This window comes from Dermacentor albipictus, chromosome 7 (genome assembly GCF_038994185.2).
Source record: "Dermacentor albipictus isolate Rhodes 1998 colony chromosome 7, USDA_Dalb.pri_finalv2, whole genome shotgun sequence".
Lineage (NCBI taxonomy): Eukaryota > Metazoa > Arthropoda > Arachnida > Ixodida > Ixodidae > Dermacentor > Dermacentor albipictus.
In genome coordinates, this window is record NC_091827.1 from 92,075,912 (window position 1) to 92,100,359 (window position 24,448).

A 24,448-nucleotide genomic window follows, 5' to 3' on the forward strand; every position below is an offset into this window, starting at 1 on the left:
CCCCGAACCATGGGCAGGTGTCTCTGTATTGTGTTGGGTACATTTTGTTTAGGGTAGCGAGAATATTTTCCGGGCTGAGCTCGTCCAGCGGTGAGAACTAGTGCATGCTGTAAAAACAGCTGACAACTTCAGCTTAGATCACCGTTTTCAATATACTTTGTTCTGTAAAGGGTCATACGTATTTTAAACCAGAACAAGAAAATTCAGAAGTTCAGGCTGGCTGGTACATGACAGAATAAGTAGCTGGACCGCCAAACAAATTAGAATAAAAGGAGATGGAAATGTAGACGTACAAAGGCGCAATGAAATGTTCACAGGCATCCCAGCGTTTTCTTTTTTTTATAAAAAGATTTTTTATTTCTACGCCGACAAAATGGTGCCTGCCGTGTGGCGTCCAGTAGTATGAAAGTCCGTTGCACAGAAATAATACTATGCTAGTTTAAACAAACCATACTTTTGCATTAGAAAGTGGTAATGGGATTTGCTTGCAAGAAGATAGTATAAAGCATGCTTGAGGATTGCGAAACATGAAAGAACTGAGAAAATTAGATGTTTCATATATGTAACACTAAGTGACTAGAATTGTCAGCGAAATTAAAAATTTGCGTTAAGCTACAATACCAGTTAGCCAACGCGAAATTTAGAGAATAAGTCGTGAGATCGTCCTTCAATGCAAAAGATGCGTAGACTCATTTAGTCGCTCGGCACGATGTTATATGGCTGCGTTATGAGATCTTTTTCCTGCCCACGAAGGGTGTGGTTAATGAAAATTGTTTAATAAAGAAATGAAATTCTGGGATATTACGTGCCAAACTTGCACCTAAATTTAAGTATACGCGAGCGTTTTCGCATTTTGCCGCCATCGACATGCGAAGTTCTTGGTCGAATCAGCGGCCTCGTACTTAGCAGCGCAACGCCATATGCGCCGGGCTACCACATCAGGGGGTGATATTGCAGATGTATCAAATATACTGCGTTCGTTCTCTTTCCAATGCTGTCATATGTAGAAATAAAGCTGGAAAAGATGCAAACAGCCATTGGAGAGCGCCGTGTTCAAGGCGGAGACAAAAACGTCGTCTGCAGCAGCGTCGGCCATTTCCGCGCCCATTGCTTGCGAGCGCACAGCCAGATGCTGAGATTTACGGGAATGTCTCAGAAAAACTGTACCAAAAATTAGTGGATACCGTGGGCCAGGCGTACAAAATAATGCAAAGAAAATACCAAATAATGCAAAACGCGTACTTGGGCTTTTGTAGTGTACTTCGGGACTTTATTTCTAAAGTTCCGCAATCGAGTTCTCACAAGAAGCAAAAAGAAAAAAAAAGATTAGTGTTCAGTAAAAGTGCAAAGGAAGCGGTGATTTTCACAATAGTAGACGATGAGGCTCACATTTGGACTGTTCTGTTGTCCTTACTAAAGACAAAAAAATCACAGAAAATAAAAACAAGAAAGGAGGTAAGTACTTTCAAAGGTTAACTGCATCGATGTTTTCGTGACTGCTCGTTATATTGCTCATTACTGTGCGTGTAAAAAACACGGCGTGTACTACAGTCTACAGCCCCCAAAACATGGCTCGGTTTGCGTGACGGCAGACAGGAAGATGCCAGAAGACGTCAACAAGTGACTTTTCATGTGCACATGCTTTCTTCCACTACTCAAGAGCTCAGTTTCAGTTTCCCAGTGCAAAAGTGAAACAGGTTCTCATGCGGCACGACCTCGGAGAACATTTCCAGCAATTGAAATATTCATGTCTGATCACCTTCTCACTAGCTACAATGTTTACATTGTCACTAGCCACGTAACTGTGCTAAGTAACTATGGTATTTTTGTATTACACTGCATGACTGGGCAGACGATTAGAACATTTCTGCTGAATTAGAACTGTTTTCTGCTGTCTGTCGTTCGCAATAATGCAGTTTTTCTCATTTAAATTTTGTCTTTAGTCGTTTGTCCTGAGTAATTTTTTCACTGTCTTCGCAGAAACACGCGGTATATATAAAGAATGAAAGTTTTGATCGCAGCACCCTGCGATTATTCCCAGGTGTTATCAGTCTACGGGCTTAAAGATGTGTTTAGGCTTAATAGTCTGATATCGAATTGTTTTGTTCAAGCTGTTCTGTATGATTAATAACGATTGGCTGTGCAGGCCAAAAAAATATGTTCACTAGAAAACAAAATGGTACGTTGTTGCAAACTTCTCCCGGACAGCTAATCCAGTGTCTGGATGCAGACCCACACAAAGACCCGCAGTACCACTGGTGGTTGAGTCAAACCCTTGCGGGCGTTCATTAGCCTCTTCGATATAAACACGCCAGGCATCATACCCCAGGTTGGGGAGAGAGCATCGTATATCCGCAATGTTTCAACCCACCGCCTTCCGGTATTCACAGTATTGACATGCGGATATCACACCACACGACTGTGAAACTGGTACTCGCTTGTGGGCTAACAGTGATTAATGTAGCTTTTGAGCGTCATGTTAGCCCGTTCGTTGTGTTGATAGCGTGGCTGAATGGGAACGTAAGGGAAACAAATATGAGGTCGAGAACGTTCTGGGATAAATTATCTCCACGTTAATCATGTATTCTTTATGTGAATACCTACCTCGCCTTAGCGTACCCGGGACCATTAACATGATTGCGCTTTTTTATTCTAGTACGTTCTAAATATCGGCAGGGGTTTGGGTTCCTATGTAGCTTAGAACATTTTGTTGGGCAGGTTGGTGCATATCAGCAAACAGTTTTATAACGGCACAAACAAACGACCACAGAGTCAGAGCACGCAAGGACTGCGCCTCTCCTTGCGTGCTCTCTCTCTGTGGTCATTTGTTTGCGCAGGTTGAAAACAGCTTGGGTTCAGCTCCTGCAAAACTTCCATTTCGGATACAAACTTTGGTTCGTGTTCGGTGGGAAGCCCCGCTAATAATGCAATAACCTACGGCATATTACTCAACTTGCTTGAACAAGGAATGAAGAAATTAAATGAAAGCCAGCAGTGAGCTGTACCGTGGCCAAGGAATACCCGAGTTTGTGAATACTTATTCGGCAATATATTTGCTGTTGCTGTAATGATTTAGTTCAGTACATTAGTAAAGCATTGAAATTAGTTCATTTTTCTTTTTGCAATAAAATATCAGACAAGGCAACGCAGGTGGCACACGTTCATGCTGTCAAAAGTCTACTTGTTTTCGAGCTGGAACAAAATATTTTCCAATCATTCTGCCTTGAGGCACGTCTTCCACTTTTGCAAAATATGGCTGGCTGCATTGAAATTTCTTTCGCTGCTTGCCCCTGTGACTGGCATGGAAAGAATACTTATAGCAAGGGAAGACAACCTCGGGAAGTTTTGGCTGTGAGTGTTCCACTCTTCAAGAACATTTGCCATCTCTTCAGTGCCATCGTAATGCAGCTACCTGCCTGACTTCTCATTTTGTTTTGGCTATCCAACGTCTTGCAACACTTGAAATTCATCCTTCAAGCTCCATGTTGGTTTCTTTCGCAATGTGGAGGCTCAGTCAACGCTTTAAGCGGGTGTAGAAGGTGAGGACATATTGAGCATCTTTTCCCTGACATCAATATATGCTGTGCACTATTCTGTTTCAATGGCGGACACCTGAGTCATCTTTTTCTACTACTTGCTGGAAAGTTCGGCGGCCAGCCTGACCTACTTTTTCCATCGAGCACGCGCGAGGGTGCGCATCCACAGGGCAGAAATGGGCCCTGGAGACAAGCCTTTGTGTCCAGCTCTCCAACTTCCACCTTCACTCTTCCACAACCCTAGCCCGAACAGTGAACGTTCCATGCCCCACGGCACGCGGACAAAAGCACGTGTGACATCTTCTTTCCTTTCCTGTCTAGACTCTGCCATCAGACTCATCATCATCTGCTATCGGACTCATCCTCCCCAGCCCAAGTTACCATCACGGTAGAGAAAAGTCGAATGGGAGGCACTGTTGGGTACAGCAGCACATCCTTTCTATGAGAAGGACAGCGGCGCGGAACTGTTTGAGAGGTGGAAGGTGGTGTGGTGGTGACGAGGGGCAAGGGAGATTTAGGTCCTCATTACACATTACATGTTTTACGTGTTGCCCCCTTGCCCCTCCTTTCCAGACAGCACTGGACAGACGGACTCACTGGAAACCACAACTCTTCCAAGCAAACGCACCTCGCTTCGTAAGAAAGAGGGCCCCGTCGGGGTGGTGGGGGATTCATGTTTTTGCAGCTCGACAAGCTCTCCCCAAATGATCAGGCTAAGCGCATGCTGTTACATTAGCTGGTGGGCCCTGTCTGCTCGTTCTGGTTTTCTCGCTTCATACATGTCGCTCGAACTTCCGTTTCCCATGGTTCCATATACTAAGCAGGTTAAAATAAATGGGCCCCTTTATCTTACTGTCCGAGGTGAGGCCCAGGGCTGCAGCCCCCTTAGCGCTCCCCCCCCCCCTTAATCCAGCGCTGTTTTCCTGTAAGAGTAACGCGATAGCTTTAAAAAATCCCCAAGTGCTTCTCGCGCTTCCTGGCAACTGCTGTTTATGTAATTGTAATGTTTACCGGGAAACGCTAAACACGAAGGCTAGCTTTCTGGTTGAAACGCAGCCTCTTGTCTGCAACACGATGCAGCAGACGATAGCGTCATCTGGAGGTATTGCAAGGAATGGGGCGTCCCACATTATGGCCTTTGAGATTTGTGCGCACTAATCTGGGAGGCCATGGCCGCTCTATTAATGGTAGTAACGCTAAAAAAGGGGTTCGAGCTTTTTTTTTCAAGTTTTCAACAGAATTGATTTCTCGTATATTCAAATTACATTCAGACACTATCATGTCTGTAGGTTGTGTGCAAGTCGTACTCTACGATTTTTTCCCATGTATTTTACCTTGAAAAATTCAGTTCAGTCATTTCCTTGGGCCAGATGGAGGGCCTGCATGGTAGTGCAAGTGTGGTTCGAAATTCTTTTTGCCGAAGAACGTCCAATGCAAGACGCCAGACAGCAATGCCGGATTTTCTGAGACGTAGGCAACAAAGCAAACTTCAGTTGTATGCTGGAAGTTGTTGCGTGTCCTCTAAGGAGCCTTCTGCCGCAAAGATTATTCAAGTCGGCTCATTAATAGCCGAGATAGAAATATTTCAGTGCCGCGAACCTGATTTCAACAGGCGAGCTCTACTGCCAAGCGAGACACTCTCCACTTCCCCCGTCTAGCCTCCGCAAGTGAAATTCCTTCCCAGCGTTCTCCCATGCTGGACCTCGATCATTTGACGCCTACGTCACAGGCCCTGCTTTCACTTTTTTTTCTCGCTCTTTTTGCGGCGCGGCACACTTCTGGTGACAGCGAAATAAAACAAAAACATGCAGACATTCGGTTTGTGTATTTTATTTCTCCAAGCTTTAATTTGTCTATTCTAGCAACATATTACACAAACAACACATGTTGCCTTGAATAATTCTCAAAGCGATGCGTCACCTTGAGCAACGTCAGAGCGTGAACATATGTACATAGGCTCACTAGCACGTGTACGTCATCTCTTGGCTTGGAGCGTAACAGCTGCGAGAAGGGAAAACTGCATTCGGTTTGAAATTGCAGATCTTTCCGCCGTCCATAGTGATGCAATACTTTGCAGACAATCGTTATTGCGCACTGTATGCTCTGCACTTGTCAGCTCAAAATGGCCAGGCCTGGTGAGGGGCCCTTTAATGCTATCGCATTAATACAATGGAGGGGGGGGGGGGCACACAGCACAACTCCCCTTCACAGCTGCCCCTAGTTGACCTCGTTCAGAGAGCCCGTACACCTGCACAACTGGCGCCATCGAGGTTCATTCTGTAAGCGAGCTTAGAACACCACTCCCACACTACTTTGGCAAAAGTGGCACAAATGTGCAAGCTTCTCTTTGCAGTGGCATCAAGAGTCAAGGAAGCAAACAGCTGGAAACCTGAATAGAATGCTCTTTTATTTCACATACCCAAAAAAGACCCCCTTGTCTCTGCTTGTGGCAAAAAAGAAACAGGAAAATAAATATAGTACAGGAAAATACTCTTGGGCCGGTTGTTGCGGTTGGCAGTGGCAGGTGGCCCCCGGGTTTTCACACTTTGACCGGCTCGTTCTTGAGCAGCGCTATGCTGCTCTTGAGCAGCTGAACCTGCGCCTGCGTGGCAAGAGGTGATGCTTTGGTCAAGCCTCGTTGCAACAAAGGATGTGACAAATTGGTGGATAGAATGAAATAAATCTGAAGTGTTTTTCACCAATATCGGCGTGTAGCGAATACTAATGCTTGTGACGAATATTGGATAGAACCGAGGTATTTTTTGTGTTCGATACGCCTTCAGTATTACGAGGCTCGGCTGTTTTTTTCAATAGCATCAAGTTCCAAAGAGGAAGGTAGCAGCTTTGGTAGCAGTAGCTGTGCCTTTTAGCAGTATTCAGATACAGTCAGACTGTTTTTGCAATGTAGGACGCAACAGGATAATAAAATTCCCTTTGAAGTATCCATGATGACCCATACATTTACATGCAAATAAAGTGGCCACAAACATAAGGAGAGGGCAGACTTTCTGTCTCTTAGAAAAAGAAAAAAGTATTTGATCTATTATAACGTGAAGTGATGCCGCAAAGAAATGGCAAACGACGCATGAAAGCAGATACACTCAGATCGGTATCCATCGTTACTGCGAATTGCTTTTGCAAAATACAGTGAAGGGATCAGTGCATAAACAATTTACTCGTCACGGTCAGTGTTGAATGGTGTAACCCTCCAAGCAGAAAGAAAAAGCTATTTATATTTGCGTCACAGACTTGAATATAAGAAAGGCACATTTAGAGGCCGGAAATTTAGATAAAAGGAAACTCGTTATACAGTTAAACCTCAATGTAACGAAATAGGTAGAATTGACAATTTGCTTCCTCATATCAAAATTTCGATGTATAGTAATCCAACCTTTATGCACATAAGCAGGCGCCAATAAATTTCTCTTGCACAGAAAGGGGCCGCAGAATTTTCTGAATTATCGGGCAATCGAAAAAAAGCAAATTTTAATGAGAATACTATTCATTTTGATAAATTTGGGAGTCTGCAATGAATGATGGGGTTTCATGCCACGTACGTCAATAGTATCTTCTCGGTGGTGCGCATTAAGCAAAGCCAGCCACGCCTTCGCGTGCCCTCCGCCCCCGCAGTTAATAGCACTGCTCGCACTGGGACGACATTATCGGAAAACGCGCCCGCAGCAGAGGGCGAATGCTTTGTCTGCCTCTCGCTCCAACGGATCACCAAAACTTGACATTACGCAACCTTCAATGCTAAACATGCGGGAAGGGGAAACAGCTTACATGATGCCACACTGTATCAGCATGCACACCTGGCAGATTACCTCTAAAGCAGGGTGCGTGGCTGCGTGTGAGCTCAGCCGCGCTTGCAGCCGCGTGCGGCCACTGCCGATACACACGAGGCACGCCAACTTACCGCTCCTCCCCACCCCTTGCGCGCTTGTTCTTTCCTCTCTTTCCCTTTACTCGCGCTGGGAGGCGGCACTCGTACGTGAAGCCACCATCTTTCTTTTCTCAGCCTCGCACACTTTCACTCGCACCTAAAGCACACTGTGCGTGGGGGCATGATAGGATCTTATTGCGCTAGGACTTTATATGGAATATGATGCCCGGTTCCACTTCGGCTGTCCCTATTGTAGCGCCACATGCGATTTGAGAGTTGAGTTTGCAAGCAGCCGGTTGTAATTCAAGAATTTGACCGTTTGCGTCCACGAAAGTTTCCATTTATTGTCTTGGCATGCCTTTGCTGTGGAAGCAAAATTTCGGTATGTTTTTATTAATCTCATACAAACACTTCGTTATATTGAGGTTCTGATTATGTGGTGTTCTATGGACAACAGGTTATGAAAAGTGAAATGCTTCATTATATCGAGAATTTCGTTATACTGAAGTTTAGTATAGTACAGAGTTTAGTATTGCTTGAAGCAATACTAAAACAACACTGAACCAGTTTGCACTAATGGTATTTTTGCACTAATGGTAGACAAGGTGTTTGGTATTCCATAAAACTAAGTTCTCGCTAATTTTGCTCCGATAGGCTTATAAAAAAATGTTAAAATCATATTTCTTAAATTTCACGCAGATACATAGCATCGGTATGTCAGTGACGTCGCGGATTTCAAAGTATTGTTTTGCATTTGGACCGTTGCAGCTGAGTAGAAATTCTTGAACCTTGGCAAATTAAGTTTGGCATTTTAGGTATGAACTGCTTCGAGATCCTTCGATATCCAGGAAGACAAGGTGTTTGGTACAGGAACTTCAAGGTAGTGTTCACCACCAGACTCATTTTTGCACCTTTTCTCATATTGTGGAGGCTAATAATTGTAGAAACTAATACCGCTAAATCTAATTTTCTTTTTAGGGTCCCTTTACCAATGCTGTCTGGCTAAGGACATATATTTTGCGACGGTCACTTTCGACGATAGTATCACTGTGAGGCATGAGCAGATTGGCTGGTTGAGCAAAATCGGATTAGCTGATTGGCAGGTTGGGCACTACGTCACACAAAGGAGATAGTAGCGTCGAAGTAATTGTTACAGAATTCGTCCCCTGGTCAGAATGAACATTTAGTTGCAGGCAGGCAGTTAAAACCAGTTGGCATCTCTGCAGCAACCCGCATTTCCAATAGTGAAGCATACAAACAACGATTCCATTAAACCAAAATGCTCTTACTACAGGCTTTAGTGCAGAGTGCTGCCTCGAATTAGGTGCACCAAGGCTGAACAACACTGATCCAAAGAAAGCAGAACTACCCCAGCACACGGACAAAGAGTAAAATGGCACTTATCTCTGGCAATCACCGTGCTTCAAGGAGTTAATACAGCACAGTGGCTGGAAACACCAGATAACCTTTGCTTGTGGTACGTACCTTGGCATGCTTGAGCTCCAACTCCACAAGCTCGAGCAGGTTCTTGCGGAAGTTGCTCACGCGGCGAGTCTTGAAGTCTGTCAACTCTGCAGAGGAGAGGAACAGGGCAGGGAGCTTCATTTTACAGCATATGTGCAACCTGCATCGTTTTACGCGACATGTTCTGGCGTCGCTATTTTCATTATCTCTCGCAGTTTTGTGATGTCCCTTTGGCGCGCACAACGGGCAAAGTGCCAGAAGGCATTGCGTAAGTATTCTGGTAGGCATGCGTGTTGGCTGGCCATCACTTTCAATTAGTTCACTGCTCTCGCAAGATGGACCTATCCTGATCAGACTGTACGCATGTCACAAATCCTTTAGCACATTCTCAAACTGGCACGAGCGCAAATGACTGTTCTGCGAAGTGTAACGACTCGCTTTTATACAGAATAACCTTGATTACATCTTCCTGTTTATTATGCTTTCCCGACTCTTGCACTCTGAAACACTGGTCTCATTTCGTTCCCACAGTGTCATGTGTTTAACTACGCGGTTTTACATCAAAAACAGCCACGGCACACCACTGAACCGGCATCGTCCGTTAACGGTGCCTACACTGACCACTGCTTGTTGCCATGGGAAACTTGCTTTGCAGGTTTTTGAATAGGCTGTTTCAATTTTCAATATTTTCAATTTAGCGGGTATAACAGCCGGTTTTCTATTCAACTTAATGTGCTTTATCTGACAGCTTTTCTATTCGTCTATAGCATTACTGCGAGTCTATTGGAACTTGAGGTTTTCTCGGATACAGTTAAACCTGGATGTAACGAACCTATATGTAACGAATTCCTGGATTTAACGAAGTTTTTGAATTCCCCAACGCTGCCCCCATTGAAGCCCATGTATTTTCGACCTTGATGTAACGAACGCGTTGCGGCGGTTAGCCTTGATGTAACGAACTCCCAAAGCTGATCAGTCATTACGTTTTGCACTTTTAAGGAAAATTTGGCCGAAGAAATGCTCTAGATTATTGAATATTAATATTGCAAGGAGCCAGCAGCTACGCGAACGCCAGGGATTGCCGCGACCGAGCAAAGTTAGCGATGATGATGATGATGGCGGCAACTAGCGCCGCTCCGTGCCTAACGTAGCAGTCTTTTCAGGCTTTGCTTGTCTAGCGTGACGCCAGGTGGCATTGGTATCGGCAGCTGATTTCTCTTTCAGATTTATTTTGTTACGTATGGATTTGAGGACAAGCATTCTTATTTAGTGATTTTTATTTGTTTCAACAGCTTAGACGCACTTATGTGTAAGAATTCACTTGAAAAGCAACGCTGATAGCCGGTTCTTTCATTGCCAGGGCGCGGGAAGGGAGAGGGACGATGACGAACGACACTCCATGACGAACGACATGCGTCACTTTTTTTTTCTTTCTCTATGGATGCGTTGCATTCGCCATTTTGAGTGTTGTCCTGCGTTCTGCACGTGTGCGTGTGTCAACTGTGCCCTGGTACTGGTTTGTCCGACTTGTTTTGGAGGCGCTAGGCCTGCCTGTCGGCGTGTAGTCTTGCGTCTCCGCTTCTAACTACGTCGTCGGTTGGTCGTGATGAGTTCTGCTGCCAGAAAACGAAAAGTTCTGTCTTTTGAAGACAAACTCTCAATTTTAAATGCTGTCTCCGCGGGTGAGAAGAAGAAGGACGTTGCCGCCCGTTTCAGCATTCCAGCGAGCACACTATCAACGATTTTGAGTGCAGAACACAGCATCAGAAACGCAGTGGAGTCGGGAACAAGCTCGAAGAAAAAAAGACTGAAGCTGTCCACATACACTGATGTGGACAAGGCAGTGTTCACGTGGTTTTTGGTCAAGAGAGCCAGAAATGTACCCATAAGTGGTGCGATCTTGCAACAGAAGGCAAAGGATTTTGCGTGTATCTTGGGCCATGATGATTTCAAGGCAAGCAACGGGTGGCTGCAGGGATTTAAGAGCCGGCATGGTGTCGTCGGAAGAGTAATCAGCGGCGAATCTGCCTCCGCAGACAGCGATGCTGCTGCTTCGTGGGTGGCTGACGAGCTGCCTGGAATCCTGAGTCGCTTCGAGGCGGCTGATGTCTACAATGCCGACGAGACGGCTCTATTTTATCAGATGCTTCCGGGCTGCACGCTAGCGTTACAAGGCGATGACTGCCGCGGTGGAAAGCAGAGCAAGCTCCGCATAACGATTCTGCTGTGTGCCAACCTCGACGGCACAGACAAGCGAGTCCCGCTAGTTGTCCGCAAAAGTGCCCGTCCCAGGTGTTTTAAGGGGACGAAGCGTATGCCCGTGAAGTATGTGGCGAATTCCAAAGCTTGGATGACTCGGCCAATATTTTCTGAGTGGTTGAAGGAATTTAACCAGGACGTCAAGCGGCAAGGCCGTCAAGTTTGCCTACTGCTGGACAATTGCTCGGCGCACCACGTCGAGGGCCTGCAGCTGTCGAACATCGAACTGCATTACTTCCCGGCCAACTGCACGTCTCTAATACAGCCCCTGGACAAAGGGGTCATTAACAGTTTTAAATGCTGTTATCGGCGCCGACTAATCCAGAAGATACTTCTCGACATCCGTCTGGAACGGGAGATGAAGATCGACATTTATCAAGCAGTCGAGATGCTTGCTGCCTCCTGGCAAGAGGTCAGGGCAGAAGTTATCGCGAATTGCTTTTTAAAGGCCGGAATAGCCAAAAAACGCACGGGCTGGTGCTGATGAGGAGGAGGAGGAAGACCTTTCTACTCCGTCCGATGTGGCCGAAGCGTGGAACGAGCTATGCACTAACGGTGGTGTACCCGATGACGTTGAACTGACTGACTTTTTGTTTGCCGACAACGCCGCCGTGGCTACAGAAGAAATGTCTGATGCAGCAGTAGCTGAAAGCGTGCAAAATCCCGATGGCGGTGATGATGGTGCCTGTGAGGCAGATCCGTGTGACGTGCCTTCTGCAAAGGAGGTGATGAATGCAATGGACGTTATGCGCCGTTTCGTCGGCTCGCTCGACGATGAAGGAGCTCTACACGATTTAGCTTCTTTGGAGCGGCGTGTTGTGCCGTCACTTGTGCCGAAGAAGCAAACGGAAATTACGGAGTTTTTTGGTGTAAAATAAATGCTTGAAGGGTGGTTCACCTTCGCGGATATATTGAGCTATTTGGTTTCGTTTCTGCATCATTCGTACGAGCCTTCACGCGAAACCTGCATGTAACGAAAACCTGTATGTAACGAAAAATTGCGAGCTTTTGTCAACTTCGTTATATCCAGGTTTAACTGTAATGCATTCTTTTCGTGCAGCCTGCTGAAAGACGCCACGGTGTTCTATTGCGTACAGCCGATGGATCTGAGCCGCAAGACTGCGACACGCACAAATTGGGCTTATTGCTATCACTCGTGTGAGCTGTTTTGCCTTAGAAGCAAAAGCTCGCCTGATACTTGTTCGTCATTTTCAGTCACCTTTCTTGCCAATGCACTGTAAATACCGTTAAAATATGTCAGAACACCATGCGACATATTTAAATGATGGCTCAAGGCCTCAATAGGGAAATTGATGAGGGGCTACTTTAGATTCACACAATGGAAGCGTCACATACAAAGCATTATATTTAGGGGTATGCAAATATCAAAATTTTCAAATACGAATCGAATAAGAATACTTAGTTTTGAATACTGAATAATGATCTGCACATGCATTTATTAGGAAGTTGGATGAATTTGTTACACTGGAACATTGCAATTACATTGTCAGTGTTAAAAAACTCGACTTGAAAGCTGTTATACTAACATTGTGTATTCGGCTCAGGTTAACTTGGAAAATTTAGTAATTCTCACTAGCTGTGCTCGCCAGCCTTATGATCGTGAACTCGGAGTCATTTGACCCTATGCCAGTCGACTCAGTTTCTGTGAAGCAATAAAGAGTGGCGCTGCAGAAAAAAAAAAAAAGTGCACCCTCGCTGCCTAAAAACCTGTGCCCCTTGCTACTGATCCTGCACAGTATGGACCATTAGTGGCTAAGTGTGCTTTACAGGCGAAATTTCGCTAGCGACACGAAATCCATCGCAAAATTCGGCAGAAGATCACTCCAATATTTTAGATTAGATAAAAACAAATGCAAAGAACTGCTTTATGCTTCCGCACAGCCAGCAATATATTCGGTTTGATTCGAATACTCGTATGCAACCGAATATTTAAACATTTTCTACTACTTATTTTACGAATCAAATGTGAATATTGAAAATATATTTGACAATATTCAAACCTTTGGAATATTTGCATACCCCTTACTGGAGTTGTACTTTTTCATATTTAGCAGGCAACTCTGCAGAATTTATAAAAGTAGTCATAAATGCCTCCTATCGAATTTTACAGCCCGGTTGCTTTTGATGCGAGACTCTACGGAATAGCTGCTTCATACGTAACAATTGCAACTTGTGGAAGTAAAGCCCAGAAAACACACATGCTTGCCAGTGCACAAAAGCTTGCACGTACGTGGATGGTATGAGACATCTTGTGCAGTACATCATGTCAACCGAGAGACGACAGAAACGTGCTGTTCTGCTCATTCCAGAACTGCAGTAACTTCCACATAAATAGATCGTATCGTGATAGGAGTTTGGACTATTTGAATGGTGCGGCCGAATGCGCGTGACTGCTGTGGGGCGGCGACGGACGAAGAGGAAGAAAAAGGGCCGGTGTCTGGGTGGAGGCGGCAGCCATGCGAACTGCCCGAGCTGCCTGGGCTGGCCTTCGGTGCCGAACGAGCCGAGCAGTTCGTCTACCCATGGCCGGTGTTCCTGGGTGTGCTGGCAGGACAGGCCGGGCTGTCCCTTGGCTTCAACCAGCCTCCTCCACTGCTGGGCAAGCGCCCGAAGCCGGCGTGTTCCGGTGCAGCTAAGCCTTCCGGAACAAACTACCCTGTGGTGGGCAGACGTCCCAACCCAGCTGTCACGCGAGTGGTTCGTCGTGTGCCGGGCATCGGCCCCAGCCTCCAGCCCCTGCGCCACCCGCTGCTCCAGATTTGTCGTTGCATCTCTTCATGCCTTGAGTGTGCGATACCGACACGCGATCAGACGCCTTCCTAAATTGACGCTGCGCTTGACTAGCTAAGCGACAGACACTCATGAAGTGAACCGTGTGTGTTATCGTGTACGTTATCCTAGTTCTGTCCCAGTCATCAAAGCCACTCTGTGCTCTTGTGCCATCCCTGTGTATGAGGCCTGGGTCCACATCATCCTATCACACATGTTGTGACACAAAAGAACAGATGTTCATTTTATACCGTTACATGACGCATGCCTAGATCTTTCATGTGTAACGCACTACTTCTTGCTCGCAAATGCAGGCATGAAGAAAAGTCTGTAGCCTTTCTAGCACTGCCCGCTATGTATGAAACGCAGTATACTGGATCACTGCCTTTACAATGGTGTGAACAAGTACTCCTTTGCAACAATGCACTGTTGTAAGACTAAGGTGCTCTACGTTGACAGTGCGTCATGTGTGCCCATGCTCCCTGAAGTCTGTCTCTCACCCTGCTTTGCCTGCTTCGAGATGCCTTCAAACTTCTCACAGGCCTCCTGCTGGGCTGCCTCGGCCTGCAACGACACAAGAAGCACACTACACCGTTGAGCCTAAAAGAGCCCGCAAGTCGGAGAGGCACGGCAATAAATGGCCACTTGAGACTTTGGTTTCTCTACAGGCAAGTGACAACTTGATGTATGAGGCATCACGTCCCAAAGAAAGGAAAGAAATGAAACAGCAGTCATTTAACTTGGTTACTTAGTGCACTAGGGAGGGCCCCTAAGCAGTTTCCTAATGTCTTGGTGGGTAGTGAAGCCCATTTGCATCGCTTGCTTTTCAAGACATCAAGACCTGCATTTAGAACAGCCAACTGCTTCTCTGCTTTTGCCGATGTTGGGCATAGCAGTTTGCTATGGCCACTCCTACCAATAAGGTTAACCTCTTTAAAACCATGTCTCGTAACACAAAAATACCTTCGTTATATCCGACATCTTTTACAAGCGTGCAGATGGTACTGATCAAAAATAACATTGCTACCTGGTCCATAGGAAAGAAATGCAAGTGGGTTGCCTTTATGAGCCAGCAAAGGGTCTCCAGCAGATTCTTACGGCTGTTTGGCATCTCGCCATGCCAATGCGAGGCAGAGGAGTGACAATTACATGCGTGCACTCTTCATCATTGCGAATGTGCAACTGCGCAATCGAGGTTGCACGAGACCACCGCGTTGGTCTTTCTGACTGTGGTTCAACCAACCCAACTCAAACCGCCAGACTTTTCTGACAGAGGCAACACCTGGATCCATGCTTCGTTACTACAGCCGTCAACCTAGCTCATATGTTTAATCTCACAAGATCAAGTGCCAATGAAGTCTACAGGGATGAACATATTGACAGTGCGCTTCCCGAATGTCTTGTGACCAGGTTCACTGGGTGTTGGCAACCTAAGTTGCAGTTTCATGCCTAGTCGACAAGGAGGCAATTTTGTTCGTGGCCACCATTTTGTGGCAACCCAACACGCAATTCATGTCGAAAACAGTACATGGTGTCCGAAAGTTCGGTTATTGCTTTTATAAATTGGTGCTAAGGAGTAGGTGGTGGTGCAAAAGAGAAGTGAGGCTAATCACGCAGGTCCGAAAAATTGGGCATCTGAAAAGTCACTCAGCGACTACATTTTATATTTTTGTTACCTCAATACACCGTGTATTTACTTAAAAAAGGACCCAGTGGTTTTTTTTTTCTTCAATTTTTTTTTTTGCAAGTTGTGAACTTTGCACGAGGCAGGCTCATAGCTATTCATTGAAACCTGGAACAGTGCTCAGACAGCAATGCAGAGCAATTTAGGAACAGATTTACAAACACCGACAAACTTTCCGGACATGGGCAATGACATGAAAAAAATCGGGCAGTCTGGAACAACTAATTCGACAGTAAAATCGATTTCAATGTTTTCTCGAGCACCAGCAGAGCTGAAGATTCCTTTACAGACTTTTGATGACTTTTGTTGTTGTCCCTTAACCCTTCGAGGGTAGAAGACGTAAACGTAGTAGAACCTCGTCCATACATTTTGGAAAAAAAAAAAGTGGGAAAAAACGTCCTAACCAGGAAAACATACGATCCGAAGTAACTAAAATATTTGACATACTCAACTGTAGTCGACATTCACCTAACAAGAGGCATTGCATGGACGATTGCGGCACGAGGCACCTGCGTGCATAGAGCCGGTGGGGCTTCAGTGGCCCCAAGACATGTTTTGTTGTTTTCCTATTGCGTGGCATTTTGAGGCAGCAATGGGAAACAAACGAAATCGAGCTGGTGGGTGGCGCTGGATGCCGTGAGAGCGAAACCCGTGCTTACATTGTGCCGCCTGCCACAGGCAATGGCGACGCGTTTCAGCGAGCGCCTACTAAAACTGCGCGGTGCTCTTCATACGACACTACACTCCACTACACTCCGTGTGCCATAAACCAGATAGGCGAAGAGATAGGCGAGGTTGCTTATCACAACAGGGTTGGCGGTGATAGCCGTGAATTAGGTGGGAGACGACCCAAGAGAAGATTAGCTGGTGCCGGAATGAAAAACTGAGGGCGCACTGCCGTTTTCACACGAGACTGGTGGGGGAGTATTGCGGTGAAGCTGCCGCAGCGAGTGGCTACTGTTCTTGATCGTGGGCACCTCACGCATTTTCTTGTTTACACGGGACCTAGCGGCCGGAAAACATATAATGCAATTGCTATTTGGCGATGTACTGAAAGTTGGTCCTGAAAGGTTGTTTTCTAGGAATGCATGAACCGGTAAAATTAAGCGTAACTATTGGGTCATTTTTTAGGTTCTCGATCACGAACGTTGGGGCAGAGGAATCATACTTAACAGGATCCTATCAACAAGGTTCAACTGTATACGGCAACGCGAACAAGTGCCCAATGATCAACGCCGTATATTCGTGGCGCCGTCAGCACGTTTGAAAAACGTGCCAATTTTTCAAGTCTTGTTGCCCAGCAAGTGTTGGGCAACAAGATGTACCAGATGTGCGCTCCAAAGATGTGAGCAAAAGCATGCAGACCAGACACAGCATGGTAAAGCTGATTTTCTCCTCTGAATATAACATGAAATTGACAACTGCAGTCCAAACTTGCCACAAGAAACTATCCAGCACACTTGGTAATTTCAATTAATGCATGTTAATTACGATAAAGTTTAGTTTTTTTTCGGTGACCCTGTGGTCTGTATACTTTTGCTCATGGGTATACACTTGCCTCGAATACAGCTGTATCGCAGGATTATCAAGACAACATCCAGAAGCATGAAAAAGGGGCAGCAGGAAATGGAGCCGTACTGACCGCTTGGACCTCTTTGTTCTTGTTGCGTGCCCGTTCCAGAGCACGGTTGGCATTCTCGTAGTTGGCTAGGCAGCGCAGCCGCCGGTAGAGCAGGTCCTGCACAAAACCACGTGCTGTAGCTAAAGCACAGCTCGCACCCTCAGTCGCAAAATAAAAAAAAAGATGGCTGAAATATCTGCAATTACAACTTTTGCCAATATATGTGCACATGACAGTGTCTTTTAAAGGTAACCAAATGTCAAAATTCTTTCGATTAATAAGAAGGTTTACTCTGCTTTTCTTGCCTACTTTCATCCCATCGTCTTCTGCGTTGACCTTGTGTAAAGTTACTCGTGGTACTAAGATCTTGACGAGGAATAGTTAGTTCATATTTAGAACTGAGGTTGAACAGCGCAAATAAAACAAGGACACGAGGAAACAAATACCACAGACAAGCGCTGAATTTGTGGTAGGATGAAGGCAGCCAGCACCCCTGGAGCCAAACCCCAGAAACGTACCTTGGCAGCAGAGGTGTCACGCATGTAGTACCGCAACGTGTCCGACAACTTCAAATCTTCATCCGTTGCCACCCGGCCTTCGATTTTCTGCGCACAATGGGCATGGAAAGGTCAACGATATGGCACAGCCTCACCCTCAAGTTACCTGTACTTGAGGTGACTCGATGTCCAGAGTAGCAGGTTATAGCATTTTCTATGAAATCGCATTGATTCCAAGATGTGCGCCAGCATGTTTTGTTAACTGGAAGCCCGTGCGATAGCTTCGTTAACGTGACTAACTGATTTGAGCAGCATAACAGCGATGCCAACATAAGACAGTGACAAGATAGGGTCATATGTTATGCTGGCTGAACCAACCAACCAATTAGCCTAGCAGTGACTTCGGTTTATTAAATTTTTCAGTTAATCTTATGCCTACTAAGTCCCAGCTGGCGCAAAACCATTTAAGACTTGTCATTACACCCACTAAATTGTCCCAGACTAAATGTTTCAAACTTGACTGGTCAGCATGCATATGCCAGGCCACCATGAAGTTGCTTTGGGCAGCAGAATGCCGAAAGTGAATGCTTCAAAAACGGACAACCTTCTGCCGAAAGCACCAATTTCGAGCCTGCCCTTAGCAGTTTTAAGTGCAAGCGGTAGCTCGCAATGCACGATTACCATATTTGCCTAACGAACACAAACATCTAATTTTCATGCCATAAAAATTGATGCCACACTAAACCTTGCTATGAAATCCAAACCCATTCGCGGCGCCGCCAGATGTTTACTGTCAGAGTCAACACCATTGTCGCAAGATGGCGACAGACCAACTTTTTGGTGTAGTTTGGCAATGAGAACGATTTTTTATAGGAACTGATAGAAAAGAAATTACCTTATGTTTGAAGTGTAAAGAAACACCCAATCTGTGAGGACAAACTCTGCAGGCAGCCGCTCTTTACGATAGCCAGGATTGAAGGCATGCTACATTTTTCTTGCAAGATGAAGTGTGCATTGAATTTGCGAGAACATTGTTTTGTGCTTCGCTCCAGAAAACATAGGTGCGGTTTACGCTTGGAGCGTGTTAGAAATTGGTAAATACAGTCGAACCTCGATATATCGAACAGCGCGGTGATCGCAAAATAGTTCGATATAGCCAGAATTCGATATATAAAATCACGTAGAAAACGCGTCAAAAACTAGCACAAATCAATCAATGAACCAATCGTAGCGCAATAGATACTCACATGAAGCTTCAAACAAAGTATTTATTTCGTTCGCTGAAATTACTGAAGCAGCGTAGCCTGCTTCATATTGGCAACCGCGTGCTTGACAACGGCGTCCTCAACATAGTCCAAACGGTCCAGAAGAGACGGTCCAGTGCCTTCTATTGCGCCGCAGTAGCGGCGTACAACGGACAAAGCAGCTACAGCCTCAGTTGCAGTCGGGAGCGGGGCAACATCAGCGCTTGCTGGATCAGCCTCGGCAGCGTCTTCGTTTGGCCGCGCAGCAGTCACTTCTGCTGCGATCTCCACGTCTGTTAAGGCCGATTTACGCTCGAGTCGCCCATCGCCGCAAGCCGCACCGCACGCTTGCGGTCGCGTGCGCTGCGGCGATGGGCGGCTCGCCACTGTTCCGGTGCTGTCGTCACCTCCACAAAGCCCTCAATGCACATGCTGTATGGCTCAGCACCGACAAAGCGCTCCAACTGGCTCCACTGCCTCCTCGATCACGCGCGCATGGCGGGGGCAAGCCCTGCCGTGCGCGCGTGATCGAGGCGGCCGTGGCCGTGCTGGCAGGTGCTGGCTCCAAGCCGCCGCGCGTGTACGCCGCTACGTTCAAATGGCGCCCTCGGCGCAACCGATGTGGGCAGCTGTCGTACGCAGTCCGGAACGCCCATCGCGCCGCCGCTATCTTCGAGAGTGTTGCGGGAAAGCTCGCCTCCTGTCAACAGAGCGCACTTGGTCTGGGGCGGCGGAGTTCGATATATCCATTTTACATCCGGCCCCGTTCGAAATAAAAAATTAAAAATGCATGCGATTTTCCACGTGATATAGAAAGTGTTCGATATACGCAATAATTCAATATATCCGTGTTCAATATATCGAGGTTTGACTGTACTGCCAAATAAACTGGCAGTGTGTTCGGGCATTTCTTCTGCCTGATCAACACGCTGGATAATTAGATCAATTCTCTATGGTCCCATCAGCTTAAATTAACATGCATTGACCATCGTGCTCACATGCAACTGCATTTCAGACAACTGTGCGGTGACAGTGGTTGACGTCAGTCCTTTAGAAAATTTAGTTACGCTTTTAACATGTAGCAACACTGTCCACCTTTACTTTGCACACTCGTGTTGTTGATGACAATTGCAGATGGCACATCTTTCCCATGCATGAATCCTCACTGTCAGGAGAACATACTGCGGATGGTACAAAGGGAGTGACCCAAGTCGGGAGTTGCAAAGGAAATGCATTGCTTGCAGCCCTTCACGAGAGCAGTGCTGTGATTTAATGACTGCATCCAAAGTGAAACAGTTCCAAATCGTACCCTGCTGCATGCTTCAACGAGACCTGCATGATTAAGTACAACTCACCCGAGCCTTCTCGAAGGACTCTGCAACCTTGGGGAAGAACCTGGAATGCAGGAAGACGACTCAAATGTGGTCACTGAACGTAACGTTAGCAGATATTTAACATGAGAGCCTCATCATCTTACACCCCTAACATATCATTTTTGATACAGACTTTCATGGTCAAAATTATGATTTAGGCGCAAGCAACTTAACACAAAGCCCATATTAACATCTTTGAAATGCTGAAGCGAAGTGATAGTTGTGAGTAGCTGAGCAACACAATAAGCCAATGACTAATTATTCTGCTAATAAAGCTATAATGCAAATAACATTTCATAGCTTGTTTGGCATGAATGTACTCTATTGCCAGAAATAGAAGTGAAAGAAGTGCCCCCATTTAATTTGCTATGGGAAAGCTTGTTTGCTGGGGTTATGCCTTGCTAGTCGCTGACTGATAATTCAGACAGACTCATGGCCCCACCTACGGCCTGACAGGCCGTAAATATACGGCGCCGATGATATTTACAGCGCTGTGTGGATATTTGAAAAGTGTGACAATCTTTCAACTTTTTGTTGCTCACCAAGCGCTGCCACCACAAGAATCTTTTATTATTATTTCTTTTTTTTTTGCTTGTAGTCGGCTATCATTCCACAGCTTCTTTACACTGGTGTTTGAGTGACCCCACACGCATCCGAGTGTTCAAGAGAACATGGCAGTTAGCCTTGGTTTCATCTTGTGGGCCATTTCAGTTCGCTGCACTCGGAAAAACTGATGTCTATCTTGTTTCCAAACTCTCAAAGGTCACCGCTAGATGCTCGCTGGTTTGCTGCTCATAGGGGCACAACTGCATCAGGTCACAGGCTGGTATACACAAACAATACCGCCGCATACAAACAACGCTGCCACGCCGGCGTTTCTTTTCTTAAGACTCAACTCGCCAAAACTGACTGTCCCTTCTTAGCAACGGAACAAAGGATTACTGCAAGTTTCCGACTCGTTTGGTTTTTGGAACAAAGTTTCCTTGTGTGCGCTAACATGCATGGTTCAATTACGCTGTGGGTGTGCACGCTGGTTGCTCTGCTGAAAGCGAGTCGAGTGGCACTTCCTTCAATGAGGACCCAAGTGCCAAATCAGAATACCGTATTTACTCGCATATTGATCGCACTCGCGTAATGATCGCACCCCTAAAATTTGTCGTCAAAATTCGATTTTTTTTTATTTCCCGCGTAATGATCGCACCCCGAACTTGCCGCAGCGATATGTCGTGTGCTAAGTCTAGCGAATAATGATCGCGCTTACTACCTGTCGAATGCTACGCGAACGACTCTTCAAGAGAAGCCAAGCGGCCTGCACGCACTAAACATTCTTAAGTAGATGCCTCATTTCATTACTTTCATCACTTTCCGCACTTCCATGACAAAATGAGGTACAACCAAACTTGCCTTTATTATGGGTTGGCTTTATAATGGCTGATGTCAACAAAAACAATAAAGGCGCATTTCGATTCTTTTCATCTGCTTTTGCACTCGTGAGCACGCAACAAATCGCGCGCGGCAATGATAGTAGCCACGTTTACTCTGATACGTTAAAAGTGTACCCTATTCATACGCCGACGCTTGTAACACAGCTAAGATATTCGCCCATCCTTAGCGGAAAGTAGTGAAGACAGATGCCGCAGTTTCCGCAGCATGCCCGTCATGTGTTTCTGTCATTGGCAGCTAAGCACGCCCACCTATTTCTGTCCCCTCAAAGCGGACATGGCTACGTTATTGCCGCAAACTTGCCGATATTAACGATATTATTCATCACTAATACGGAAGAAACTGTTTCAATGCACGTAATGTACTCACGAGAAGAAAAAAAAAATCACGTTCGGCGCGTTCGGCTCGCTCCGCTAGCCGCCATTTTTGTTTTGGTGTCCCGCACCCGCAATCTCGCATCCCGCAGCAAACGCGAACGAAAAAAAATTTTTTTTCCCAGGAAATTTAACCCGCGTAATGATCGCACCCCTGAATTTGCTTCAATTTTTCTGACAAAAAAAGTGCGATCATTATGCGAGTAAATACGGTATATCTATTTCAGAGTATCTACATTTTTTTTATTTAGAGAAATGCCTTAGACGGCTCATGGGACGAAAAATCCCATATCTGGCATTATGGCACCAAAATTCATAGGGAGTTGCACCCTCGACCTTTGGTGGTAGTCAAACCCACCATCTGTGGTGTTAATTAAAGCGAATTAAGACCCACGACCTTTGGTGTTAGTTAAGGCAAATCAAGCCGTCAATTTCTTTATAAAAAAGCATGAAGCCACAGCGAAAAAGAAGCATCAGCACTGTTAATTAAGGCAAGGTTAACCTTTTAAGGACGAGACAAATACCCCCCCCCAAAAAATGCATTTTCTATATAAATGTGCGAAACACATTGAGAATAAGCATAATCAACAAAAAGAGAGAAAAAAAAGAAACCTCGCGGAATCTTTTTCAGCAAGTGGGGGGAACTTCAGGCAGAAGAACGGCGGAGGGCTCACCCCAAGCCACCTAAGGCTTCGTTTTCAATATGCACCGACAGCCCTCATCACATGTGAACCATAGGTGTACATTTAATTTGCTTTGCACCACATGTGTGAACATTACAGCTGGATATCTTGCACTGGCCTGTCTTCTGTGACCTTGCTTTCAAGAGATGGTGAGTCGCATGCCAAACTGCTTGTTGTGGCCGAAGACTAAGCCAGAAACGTCATACTCAATGCTGAAACTTGGCAAGAAGAAAACTTTTCTGGTATGTTGCCTGTAGGCAACACTTATCAGTAAAGGGTTAATAAAGGCAGTTAATTTAGGAACTCGAACCCATGACCTTTGGTGGGAGAAAACAAGCAATACAAAGTAACAACGCATTAGAATGAAAATGTAAGGTAATGTAATGAATGTCTCGTGAGCAGGCAGGCTTTCGCCTTCACCCTCTTTATCGTATCCTAAAGCAACTGTCAACTTATAAGTATTTATGGAAGGCCATCTGCATTCACAAATTAACAATGTATGTTTACCCATGGAAAATATTTTTTGTCACTTTATGGTCACAAAAAAAAAAAAAATTGTGGTAGATTTTTTCAAAATAGGACATTCTGAAGACTATAAATCTACAATAAAAAATTTGACCCTGGGAGGTTGCAACTCACTAAAAGATTTTTGCGTGAATGGGTCAAGTTATAATGACGACAGAAATTTCTGACACTTTGCACCCTGCTGTTAGATTATTGCGACTCTGCCGACACAGCCATCTCGCCTGCTAATTTACTCATCGAGTCGAGCAGAAAAAGCAATATTTTAGTTCCAATATGTCGCCGGCATGGTCATCGGCTATGTCGCTGGTGCCTCTCGCGACAACCTAGTTAAGTGCACTAAATCCAGTTGTCAGCGACCACAGCCGAACCACTTAGATCCAAAGGCTGCACGTTTGTTTTGTCATGAGAATTATGCATGTCTTGCATTTCTTCACTGGTGTGTTCAATAACACAGTGCAGGGAGACTTCTTCAAGCAGCTTCAAGTGGCTCCGCCCTTGACACAGCAATTAGGAAAGGGAAGCAGCAATGACCGTTCTGAAGATACCTTCGATCATTCAGCTAACGCAGCGAGACTGACTTCTGTTATGCTGCAAGGGGATGGAGATAAAGCATGCACTGACTTCACTTTCATCTACCTGTAGTAACGGCCATGATAATGACTGAAATGCGGTCTGACTAGATGGTCAAGCAAGCACACAGCAAAGTGTTCACAGACTTGTGCGATTAGTGCCAGACGCACGGGTGTCTACAAGTCCCGACATTCTTGGCATAGCGCCTTGCATGCTGCTGCCAGTCAAATGCATTCGGTGCCAGTCACGCAAAATTTTGTAAAGTACCTGCAAAAGTGATCAACCGAGGATACAGTGTACTTTCTGGCCACTTCTGGAAAAAAGTGAAAATTTTTTGGTGGTGAAATTTTAGACATCCGATTATTCAGAATTCTGGGAGGTTCCAGTTGGTCTAGATTATCGCGCACCGACTGCAAGTAAGTACATAAACACTTGCATTATGTCTCCTTTGGAATGTGGCCAATATTATTCAGAATGAAATTTACACACTCACACTACGCGG

General features: G+C 45.6%; 1 protein-coding gene across 3 annotated transcripts in view; it reads right to left on the bottom strand.

The window, feature by feature from the left end:
* Window positions 1-5,922: 5,922 nt before the first annotated feature.
* Snx6 (sorting nexin 6) overlaps window positions 5,923-24,448 on the bottom strand; it is a 44,230-nt gene continuing 25,704 nt past the window's right edge. For all 3 annotated transcript variants that reach the window (XM_070522467.1, XM_070522466.1, XM_070522468.1), the window contains exons 8-13: window positions 20,334-20,373; window positions 17,756-17,842; window positions 17,259-17,354; window positions 14,433-14,496; window positions 8,905-8,990; window positions 5,923-6,138 (exon numbers count right to left, since the gene is read on the bottom strand). In XM_070522467.1, coding sequence (XP_070378568.1) covers window positions 6,076-6,138; window positions 8,905-8,990; window positions 14,433-14,496; window positions 17,259-17,354; window positions 17,756-17,842; window positions 20,334-20,373 — 436 coding nt within the window. In that variant the 3' untranslated portion in view covers window positions 5,923-6,075. The remainder of the gene's footprint in view (window positions 6,139-8,904; window positions 8,991-14,432; window positions 14,497-17,258; window positions 17,355-17,755; window positions 17,843-20,333; window positions 20,374-24,448) is intronic.